Genomic DNA, 11,477 nt, shown 5'->3' on the forward strand with positions numbered 1-11,477 from the left:
TCTAATTTTTCAGACTTTTGTTATTTAAATCATTTTTAAGAAACAAAGACAAGAAATAAAATTAAATATAATTAATAATATATTAACTAAAAGATATAATAAAAATGAAAAAGAAGAGAATAACCCTCGTTATCTGTTAAAGGAAACCCTTTTTAACAAATAACTTAGCACGAACATGCAATACATCGCTGCTTATATTCTTTGCACTATTGGACATGAAAACGCTGAAGAAGCTAAAGTCAAGGAAATCCTTACTGCTGCTGGTGCTGAAATCGATGAAGCTAAAATCAAACAAGTTTTTGATGCCATGAACGGTAAGAATGTTTGGGAAGTTATTGAAGCTGGAAAGAAACAAATGGGATCAATGGCTGTTGCCGCTGCTGCCCCAGCTGCTGGTGCTGCTGCTCAAACTGAAACCAAAGCTGAAGAAAAGAAAGAAGAGAAAAAAGAAGAAGAAGAAGAGGAAGACTTCGGAGGATTTGGTGATCTCTTCTAAGCGTTGCATAACTCGTTGCTGAGTAATCATTTTTTTATTGGTTTTTTTGTTATTAATATTTTTTATTAAATTTATAAAAATAAATGAAGCAATAAAAAAAATAATTCTTTATTAATAAAAAAAAAAAAAATAAAAATTTATTTAAAATAAATGAATTCAAATCGTTTAAAGAACGTGTGAAGCTGATCCTGAAGCATTCTTCATCTTAGCTAAGATAATTTCTGCAGAAACATCTTCAAGGTCTGAACACATATGAGTAATATGGAATTGTCCAAATTGATCTTGAATTGAACTAAGTTGCATTCCAACACCAGCCTTTTGAAGTCTTGGAGATTTATCACCAATGAATTCAATGAAAGCAAATTTAACACAAATAGAATCATCAATTTTATCAAAATCTCTAGCAAATGCAAAGTAAATTCCAGTATCTTTGAAAAGTGTTTTCAATTCATCAACTCCTCCTTCACCAGAACCAGCAATAACGAGTTTTTTACTCTTTGGTCCTTCATAAGTTAAACAAATCCAATTAGTCTTTTCATTTTCATTACGAATTTTAGACATAATTTCTTGGAATTTCTCTTTTTCAACAATTTCTACTTCAACCATTCTGAACTTATTAGTTCTTGTTCTTTTTTGCTTTTAATTGAGTTTATTACGTGTCATCTATTTTTTTCTTTTCTCCTTTATGTTTTAATTTTATTATTTTTTATTATTATTTTTATTATGTTTTACTATTCTTCTTTCTTTCTTTTTTTATCATTGTTTTTTTGAGTTTATAGTTTTTGAAGGTATGAAGAGTTTCTATTATTCAGTTTCTTTACAGTTCTTTTATATGAAAGTTTAAATGTGATATATAAAACATATATTAATAATAAGGATGTGAACTAATATCGTAGTAGTCATTGTCAGTAAATGACTCATCTGTCATAACTCCATAACTAAAACTCAAGTCAGAATGTTCTTCTGGTTTTGAAATAGGAGTACCTTTTCTAACTGTATTAATTTCTTCTAATGAAAAAGCCCTTTTATTTTCTTTCTTTTTATGTGTAGTAGTGTTAAACTTTTTTGGTTCTTTTTCTAAAAGGATTTTAGAAAGATGTGGTTTTTTTTGTGTTATTTGATTGTTAAAGTCTTCAGACATTTGAGGAAGAAGAGTATCTGAAGAAGTAGAAAACGAATTTAGAATTTCTTCAGAAGTTATTTTATATTCTATTTTCATTTGTTTTAATTTTTTTTTGTCAAATGAATATTTGTCATGGTTTTGTTCTTTTTCTATTCCAAAGCGTTGTCTTTTTAATTGGTTCTTTTTACTGTTAAATCTTTGTGTAAAAGTAGTTTTAGTATAACCACATTTATTTAAAACATGGCTTAATTCATTTGCTTCAAATAAATGAGCAGGTGTATAAATAGAAGATAGTACTGAATAATGTAAATGACATAAATCAAATGTAATTTGATATATTTGTTGTTGGGTAAATTCAGTTGAATTATAAAGTGAAGTATAAAGAACAGGACGAACAACACCTTTTATTGGTATATGACTTATCAAATAAAATTCAAAATTATCATGTTCAAAGATAGTATCACAAATAATCGTTCCAGGTTGAGGATTAAAATAACTTTGATAATTTTGACTAAATACTTTGATATCATTTCTACATGAAACAATAAAATACAAAAGTTTAATAGAAATACTTTTTGAGTTAATGATTTGTTTTAAAAGATTTAATTCTCCTTCTTTAATTTTTAATAATGAAGTTTTATTTGCCTTTCTATAAATAATAATATTAGAAGGATATTTTAAATTTTCTTTGTACCAATCATCTAATGCTTTTTGAATTAATATTTGACTATTATATCCTGCATTCCCACTTCCTTTTGTTTCAATAGCTGAATATTTTTTTCTTGTAGCAAATGAATTATATTTCATAGATGAAACAAGTGAAATACATTCTTTATTATCATCATATGGTGTTACAGCAATACCAATAATCATAGTTTTAATAAATTTATTATTAGTTAAAACATCCCAAGGAATACCTCCTATTTTTGATTGAATTTGATATGTTATTTGACTTACAATTGGAAATAAATTCTGTTTTTTTAATGTGTCTGGATGAATACATTGAGTAATAATTTCTTTATCAAAACATTTTCGTTTAATATCTTCATATAATGAATCATTTAAAATGACAACAAATACAATTTTGTAGTTTAAAATTTCATTAAAATAATCATCAAGTGAAAGACCAATCATTTTAATAATTTTTGGTGATGTATATTCAATATGTATTTTTGTATGAAATTGATGTAAAATTTGTTCAAAACGAGTGAAATAATCAAGGTATTGTGTAGGAACAAGAGCACACCATTTAGTAATATTTACAGGGTTATATAATAATTTATTTCTAATATCATATTTCCATTCTTTTAATGTTGATAATCTTAGAAGTGAATCTCTAAATATTAATTGAGGTCTTTCTAGTCTAAACCCCATAATTTTTAAAGGAATAGGATTGATAGTAATATTCCATAAATTAAGACTAGGAAGTTTACAAATATATTGTGAAACAAGACTTAGAATATTTTCTAATTTAATATTTGGGGGTTTATAAAAAATATTTTCAAGTTCAACTAATAATTTCTTGTCTGATTTCATTTTTGAAGAAAGTCCAGTCATATACATAAATTCTGGAATAAAATAACTAAATTCATTTGAATTGTTATTTTCATTAAAGAAAGGATTATTTTGTACAAGTAAAGGTTGTTCTGTATTTTTAATAATTACTCCGTACTTTGACTTATAATAATCTATAAATGATATTTCTTTTCCATCTTTAAGTTTAAAAGTATGTAATGGTGTTTTAGAAAAATCAATAGAATCAATTTTTACTAATTTTTTTGTTAATGAATTAAATAAAGACATTGGTTTAAATTCAAATTTGATTTGTTCAACACCTTTATTTTCCATAAATTGTAAAAATGTTTTTATTTGAAATATTTTATGAGATGAATTTACAACAAGAAATGTTTGATTTCCAAATATACGTAACGTTGATGAAAACCCATTTAATATTTTCAATTTCCCATCAGAAGTATTTAATTCAATTGTTTTAGAAGTATCATAAAAACTTTTTTTAAAAGAGACAATAGAATTAGTGTCTTCTACAAATATTGATTTTAATAAAATATTAGCTTTCTGAGTTGTAAATACATTACTTTGAATTGGTATTAAATCAACTATATATACAACATTGTTCTTTGAATGAATTGAAAAGTGACAATGTTCTTCAATAATTATTTCTGGTAATGAAACAGTACAACCATCAGTTATAATTTTATGTAATCCAATTGAATTAAAATGTGCAATTAAAAGTGCTCTTTTAAGTGAAGAATTAAGAGTATTTGGAATAAACTTAGCTTTATAACTAATAAAGTGAATTTTACTAAAATGAATTTCAAAGTAATTTGTAATAAATGAGTATTGTTGAGTATAAAGGTCATACAATGGCTTTTTTGGTAAAGATGATAAAATGTTAATTTGATTTTGTGATAAAAGAGGAATTGTATTATTTAAATCATTATTAATTGGATAAATACTTAACATCCTCCTTTTTTTAGTTTTTTTTTAGGTTTTTCATTTTATTTGAATATCCATCCTTTCATAAAATTTTGTTATTATCTACCATTCTCCTCTCATTAAAACTTTCATTTAATTTACATATTGTTTATATCTTAACAAATAATATTTAATAACACATTCTTATTAAATAAAACTTCTTTTATAATAATAATTATTCTTTTGAATTTGTACACTAAAAAAAGATTTTTTCTTCATTCTTACGAAATGTGTTTATTATCAAAGTTAATTTAAAATGCAAAACAATTACATCTTTTATATCTCTTTATTCATAATAAATTACTAAACACAAGATAGAATAGTTCCAAAAGAAATATATGAGAAGTTTATTTCTTTTAAATATACATACAATTAAAGTACTTCTATTATATTATTAATCTTATGTTTAAATAAGAAATTCATTTTCATATGTTTTAGTATTTCCTGAACTGCCAAAAAATAGAAATTAATAAACCAACCAAACAAAGAAAAATTAGTATTATATTTTGTTTTATAAATCAAAAATTTGGAAAGATATAAAATGTTTCATTTTTATTTCAATGATGAAAAAAATGAATATTAAAAAAACGAATAAACCAAATGGTTTAGACTTTAAAAATGACTATCTCTAAGACAAGTTTTTAAAAGACAGCTTTAAATAGGTCACAAATTTTTTAATTAAGTAATGCAGTTGTATTAAGTTGAAGGTATTATGCTAAATTAAGGAACCTAATAATTTTTTTTTTGGTTTTTCATTAATAGAACTAGTAAATATAAATATATTCCGAATGGAACAAAATTTACCCTCTATTTCTTATAATCCTTCAGTAGATGAAGAGAAAGAAACAGAGTTAGAAAAACTTGTTACTGAAGAATCACCAGTACCAGAAGAATTTTATGAAATTGATGTTTGTTTATGTAATAAAGAATTAATTGAAAAATAAATAAGTTCTGATCGTTTTAGGGTGATAACTCTGAATCTTCTTTAGTCAGAATCTCAAGAGAACCAAAAAAACAAGTTGTACAAAATGAAGGGACAATGGCAAAGATTAAAAAAATTTGCTTGTTCCAAGTATTCGGATTTAAAGGAACTTTGATTCATGTTGTTGCACTTTATTTGTTTATGCTTGGTCTTCTTGGAGGACTAACAGGAACTACTATGGATATTTGTATTGACCAAATTTCTAAATTAAAGAATTGGTTGTTACTATTGTTTGATGCTTCATATTATAAAATTATTATCTGGATTCTTTTTACAATATGTGGTGGAACTTGTGCATTTTTATTTACAAAGTATGTTTCACCAACAGCTAATGGATCTGGAGTCCCAGAAATGAAAGTGACATTATTAGGAAACCATTTCCCCAATTTTTTAACAATGAGAACATTAATAGCTAAAGTAATTGGGTTAATTTTTGCTATTGGAAGTGGATTATGGTGTGGGTTTGTTATTTTATTTTTGTTGGTATTTAAAAAGAAAATCTATGTTTATAAAAACATTAATATAATACTTATTTAGAATAGAAAAGTTGGACCTTCAATTCACATTTGTTCTTGTATTGCTGCACAATTGGCACATCTTCCTTTTTTCCATTTCATTAGAGAAAATAAAGAATTATTTGTTCATATGTTAGCAATTGCTTCTGGATGTGGTGTTGCTTCTACTTTTGGTTGTCCTATTGGAGGATTATTATTCTCAGTTGAAGTCACTGCAACTTATTATCCTGTTAGAAATTATTGGTTTGCTATTTTCACATCAGTTATATCAGCCTTTACATTTAGAGCTGTAACAAACATTTATAAAGGAAGAGATGGATTATTTACTGGAGTAATGGCAATTTCATATACATTTGAACCACCAGGAATAAAAGAAGCTATTATTGCTCTTATTATTGGTATTATTTGTGGGGTATTTGCTATTTTATTTACTAATGCAACAGGAACTATTTTTGTAACACGTGCATATTTACGTAAATTTTATTTGGGAAGAATTCCTTATTTGTATTTTATTATCTTTGCTACTCTTACTGGTGTTGTTACTGCTCCATGGAAAAATAAATATAATGGTTTTGGTTATTCAGTTAATGTAACATTAGGATATTTATTTGGAAATAAATCAATTGAACCTGTCTTTGGTCCTCATTATATCACTGTTTTAGCAGTATATTTTGTTGCTCGTTTTACTATCACTGCATTTTCAATTTCATTACCAGTACCAGTTGGTCTTTTCTCTACTAATGTAGTTGTAGGTGCAGTTCTTGGACGTTTAATTGGAGAAATTATTAATGAATTAGGAATTTATAATAATTTAGGTCCTGGAGGAATTGCTATTATAGGAGGAGCTTGTTTTGTAGCATCAATTACACAAACATTTAGTGCGACAGTAGTTATATTAGAGTCTATTGATAATAACCAATTATTACTTCCTATTCTACTTGCTACTGTTGTAACAATTTCATTATCAAGATTTTTCACAGAAGGTATTTATGATAAAATTGCTATATCAAAGAAATTACCGTTTATTCCTGATATTCAATATTCAATTCATCAAACAGCAGAAATGGTAATGGATGAAAACATGTTTCCTGTTTCAGAATTTACTACAATTGAAGATTTAAAAGATATCACAGAACATTATAATACTTTAAAAGAAAAAATTATTCCTGTTATTAATAGTAAAGAAGGAGGAATCCTTCTAGGACAAATAAAGTTAAGTTCTATTAGAAAAGTTTTAGATTCTCAACTTTCTAATAAACTTAATGGTAAGTTTTTACTTAATTATAAAGAATGTCCTTTGTTATTATTAAGACATACTCCTTTAAGTGAAGTTCATATGCTTTTTATTGCTGCCCAAGTAGAATCTGCTTTTGTTACAAGTAATGGTCGTCTTGTTGGAGAAATCAATAAAAAATGTTTGAATGATGCCTTTAATAAACAAATGAAAATTTTGTTCTAAAAATCTTTCATTTTTTTATAAAAAATATAAAGTTATTATAATGATATTTATCAATATTATACATTTCATTATTAATATTAGACTTTTATTATAATCAGATCAAAATTATAATTCTCTTTCTATTTTCTAAATAAAAAATTTCAAATTGCCTTTCTGATTCTATTTGAGTTAAGTTTTATTATCAACAAAATAATATCTTCTTAAACTTTATTATCCTCCAAAAATTATATTAAGTAAAAAATGATTTAACTTAATTTAATTATTAATTTTATGACATTTATCTATTTTCAAACCTTGCTTACTTATTAAAAATCCTCACAATATTTTATTATTTTTATTCAATACACTTTCTTAAAACAACTCTTTTTTAAATGAGTTTGTTGATATTTTTAACTATTTTATAATACTTTTTCTTTTCTTGCTTTTTTCTTCTTTTGAAAATTAATGTGATGAATTTCTTTTATATAAGTTACCAAAATTACCTTCTCTCTATAAAATGATAGTTAAATATAATACATATGACTCAACTTATCATCTTTTATTCAAAAATTCCTTATATTTATAATAGCATATAAAGAGTTGTTTTAATCAAAGTTTAGACTTGTTCTATGAAAAATTCCTTTCTCCTCATAATAAAATAACACTAATTAATTCCATTTCAATTCTAATATAGTTACATTCATACTATGCTTCTTTGTAATTTTTACTCAACACCTTTTTTAAGAGTTACTGATAAACAAACATCCAAAAAAATAGAAAGGAAAATCACTAATTGTATTTAATAATAATTCTCCAATTTACGTATAAGAACTGGATAAATTTCGTTAGATGGGTGGAGATAATTAAAAAATACAAAAAACTTGTATTCTTGCTTTCTGTACTCCTTTGGAATAGGATAAACTAGAGGAATAAATCCAAATTCTGTTTCAAAGTAATGTTTTTCTAAAACGGCATATTCATCACCAGACACAGCTTTACCTTCATCAAGACTTTGTTTTAGGTTGAAGTCTTTGAATAATTTAGCATCTAGAAATTCCATTGCATCTTCCTTTGTATCAAAAGCACCACCAAAAAGAACATCATATAAAACAGTTTCATCCTCGATTCTTATTTTTTTAAAACATTCTTTATTATTTATTTCTTTGTGATAATCTGTATGAACATTTATCTTTAATTTCAAAAAGAAGTCTTTTAAAGTGAACATATAATAAGTCTTGTGGTTTTTCTTAACTTCATCTTTAAACTTATCTACTTCATATATAGCAGCACCATCAGGTAAATGTTTAATGTCTTGATCATTATTTTTATTTGTTTGAGGGTAGACACTAACACTACTTTTTATTTCAACTGACCCTGGTTTATCCGAATTACCATTTGTTTTTTGTGTTTGTGTTATAGTACCACTTTCATTTAATGGATGATTTACACTTTTGGTATTTGTTGCAGTTGGAGTTTTACATGAAGAACTATTAGAGTAGTCTGGTGCTTTAGTTTTAGATTTTAAAATTAGCTTTCCAGTACCTTTTTTTGAACGAAGTCCATAACCGGGTACTATCATTTCTTTGTTGAATCTTGCAAGAGAAAGTGTTTTTCCAGACAAGAAAACAAAAGACCTGTTTTGAAGTTCCTCATCTGAGACGTAATGAATAATATCCAAACCATCACATGCCCAATCGTCTGGATACTGTACATCAATTTTAATGGTAACTGAGTCAAAGAATATAGGATTTGGAGAATCATATCCTATAGGAATTTTGATTTGATAAGTTCCTTTTAATATACTTGAAACTCTAATCACTTTCAAAGTATTGTTATAATACTCTTGTAAAGATACTTTAATTGAAATCTCTAATGGTAATGAAGCTAAATTAGATAAATAGACCTGTGTTTTAAATGTATCAATTAACTCTTTTTTTCTTTCATTACTGAGTTTTTGGTAGTGATATTTAAATTCAATATAATCCTCATCTTGTTCAATACCTTTTATCTGAATTTGTTCTGGTGATTTAATCAAATTAGAAATAAAAGAATCATATTTTAATGCAAGAATTCTAACTAGACTACTTGAATAAGTAAAGTCATCAATGGTAGATTCATATGTGTTATTTGGTTTACTCATTGGTATTTGAATTTTTATTTTAAGATTTCGTTAAATCTCTTTATTAAAGAAAATGATGTTTAATAAATTTTTTTCTAGTTTTTAACTTTTTTGTTGTTATAAATGACTTTAATTTTATTTTATTTGAAAAATAGTATTATAACAAGTAAAGTTACTTGTTGAAAAATTCAAGAGAATATATAGAATTATAGTAAAAATAATACTAAAGATATAACTTTCTCTGATTATTTTATGAAAAAAAAATTATTTTAAGTTTATTAAATATTTATAATTTGTTTTTTTTATTGTAGTATTTTCCTAATTATTTACTTTATTACTGGATATTTTAAAGAAAATATAATTTTTGTTTGGACAAAATAATGTAGTTTATTTGTTTTTCTAATACACTCAATTTTATGCTTTATAGTTTGTTTAGAATATGTTAATATCATTTTTTTATTTAAATCAATTTTTTGTTTTTTATTCAAATCATATTTTGTTTTGTTTTAATTTCATTATTTTTACTATTACTTTGATTAACAACAGAATGATTTATTAATCTAATTCATTGTATTAATTAAAACACTATTCAAAATTATTTGTATTACTTTTGATTGGTTCCTAACTTTATTGACTCTCTTTGTATTTCCAAGTATTTCCTTTCATTTAAGAATGAATAAAATCAAACACATTCACATGAATTTTACAATGAATAACAAAAATATTGATAATAACAAAATAAAAATGAATTAAAAATGGAATATTCCAATAAAGATCTTAAAAAGAATAAAAATAAGAAAAACAAAAATATATACTGATAAATAATAAAAATACATAAATATTGTTTTTTTTTATCATAAACTTTATCATTAGATAAATTTCAATAGAACAAATCAAATATATTTTATCATAAAACTGAAATAGTAGTGTAAAGTGATTAATCAATTATTTAAAGAATTTTAAAATATATAAAGTTTATTTTTGTTGGATTATAAGGTTAAATAAAAATTATTTTTAAATATTTTTGTTAGTAATTCATGTAGTATTTGAAAATAAAAAGTATCTTTATGTTCTTTTATTTTGAATTTTTTATGGTTTTAGAAAGAACTTTATTTCATAGTAAATATTTTAAACATCATTAATGAATAGTTTATTATCAAATTATTTTGAATCTTCTGAAACCAATGGAAAAGATGAAATAACTCAACTTGATAATGAAATTAACTATTATGGATTGCAGTATATTGCTGAACAAACTCCATTTGAGGTTAATATGAAAGGAAATGTTGTTGAGTTCTCAGTTAGTGTTTTACCTCAATACGCTGGTAAATTATATATTTCTTTGACTCTCTATAACCAAAAAGAGGCTATTCAAAATTATCCTACATTCAGTTGTTTGTCTGAAGGAAAAACAAAGTCTTCATTTGAACTTCAACAAAAAGGATATTATCAAATTCATTTAAAGAAAGGAACAGAAAATGTGAAATCAATAAAAATTCAATTTTCACTTCAACAACTTTATTTACAAGTCGTTAATTATAACTCTCTTTTCATAAAATTGAATGAACGTTCACATAAAGGAGACACTATAGTGATTACACAACAACCATCACCTAAGTTAAAAGAACATCTTGAACAAACACATGAAAAAATATATAAATATCCTTTAGAAGATGGTGTTATTTTATTTCATATTAATTTACCTAATACTATTAATAATCAACATAGTCTTTGGTGTTGTTTCTATTACTCAACAAATAAGATATCAGGTTCACCAATTGTGCTTGCATTTAGTTATTTCCAAGTCCCATTCCATTAGTAGATGATTTTTTTTTCGTTAATGTTAGTTTTTGTAAGAACTTTTTGAATGTTTTTTTTTAAAAAAGAGAAAAAGAAGAATGAGTTAAACAATAAAAATCAAGAAGGTGTTAATTTTAGTATTTCCAAGGTGTGGCAAATTAGTTACTTATAAACTTAAATTAGAAAATGACGTGGCATATCACTAATAAAGTATCTGAAATTACTAAATATTCACTCAGTTTAGGTTATGGGAGACGACGACATTATCATTATCATCCTTTGTATCTTTATTCCACCATTGGCTATTTGGTGGAAGACTAAAGAAGTTGGAATGGACTTCATTATTTGCTTATTATTATGGCTTATTTGTTGCTGGATTGGAGGTGTGATTTACGCTTTCTTTAAGTGTTTTGCTTAAGTCTAATTAAATTTTAGTCTATACTTTATTTATTTACAGTTAAGATAAATAATTATTTTAGTTTGTATATAAAAAGAATTGTATTTAATG

At 24.5% G+C, this 11,477-nt stretch overlaps 6 protein-coding genes across 6 annotated transcripts; 3 read left to right on the forward strand and 3 right to left on the reverse strand.

Annotated features, from left to right (window-relative positions):
- Positions 1-37: 37 nt before the first annotated feature.
- EHI_186830 (60S acidic ribosomal protein P2, putative) lies at positions 38-1,093 on the forward strand. Its single transcript, XM_651346.2, has one exon. It carries the CDS (start codon positions 176-178, stop codon positions 494-496), a length of 321 nt encoding a protein of 106 aa, XP_656438.1. The 5' UTR covers positions 38-175; the 3' UTR covers positions 497-1,093.
- On the reverse strand, positions 662-1,102 carry EHI_186840 (actin-binding protein, cofilin/tropomyosin family; the record flags this gene model as incomplete). Its single annotated transcript, XM_651345.1, has 1 exon — positions 662-1,102. The coding sequence occupies one exon, from the start codon at positions 1,100-1,102 to the stop codon at positions 662-664; it is 441 nt and encodes a 146-aa protein (XP_656437.1).
- A 259-nt stretch (positions 1,103-1,361) lies between these two features.
- On the reverse strand, positions 1,362-4,103 carry EHI_186850 (PIWI domain protein; the record flags this gene model as incomplete). Its single annotated transcript, XM_651344.1, has 1 exon — positions 1,362-4,103. The coding sequence occupies one exon, from the start codon at positions 4,101-4,103 to the stop codon at positions 1,362-1,364; it is 2,742 nt and encodes a 913-aa protein (XP_656436.1).
- Positions 4,104-4,903: 800 nt separating this feature from the next.
- EHI_186860 (chloride channel protein 2, putative) lies at positions 4,904-7,071 on the forward strand (the record flags this gene model as incomplete). Its single annotated transcript, XM_651343.2, has 3 exons — positions 4,904-5,023; positions 5,080-5,558; positions 5,640-7,071. The coding sequence occupies 3 exons, from the start codon at positions 4,904-4,906 to the stop codon at positions 7,069-7,071; spliced, it is 2,031 nt and encodes a 676-aa protein (XP_656435.2).
- Positions 7,072-7,849: 778 nt separating this feature from the next.
- EHI_186870 (uncharacterized protein) lies at positions 7,850-9,190 on the reverse strand (the record flags this gene model as incomplete). Its single annotated transcript, XM_651342.1, has 1 exon — positions 7,850-9,190. The coding sequence occupies one exon, from the start codon at positions 9,188-9,190 to the stop codon at positions 7,850-7,852; it is 1,341 nt and encodes a 446-aa protein (XP_656434.1).
- Positions 9,191-10,310: 1,120 nt separating this feature from the next.
- On the forward strand, positions 10,311-10,988 carry EHI_186880 (uncharacterized protein; the record flags this gene model as incomplete). The annotated part of the gene is made up of 1 exon (XM_651341.2): positions 10,311-10,988. One exon carries the CDS (start codon positions 10,311-10,313, stop codon positions 10,986-10,988), a length of 678 nt encoding a protein of 225 aa, XP_656433.2.
- Between the last annotated feature and the right edge of the window lie 489 nt (positions 10,989-11,477).

Source organism: Entamoeba histolytica, genomic scaffold (genome assembly GCF_000208925.1).
Source record: "Entamoeba histolytica HM-1:IMSS scf_1104750519125 genomic scaffold, whole genome shotgun sequence".
Lineage (NCBI taxonomy): Eukaryota > Evosea > Mastigamoebida > Endamoebidae > Entamoeba > Entamoeba histolytica.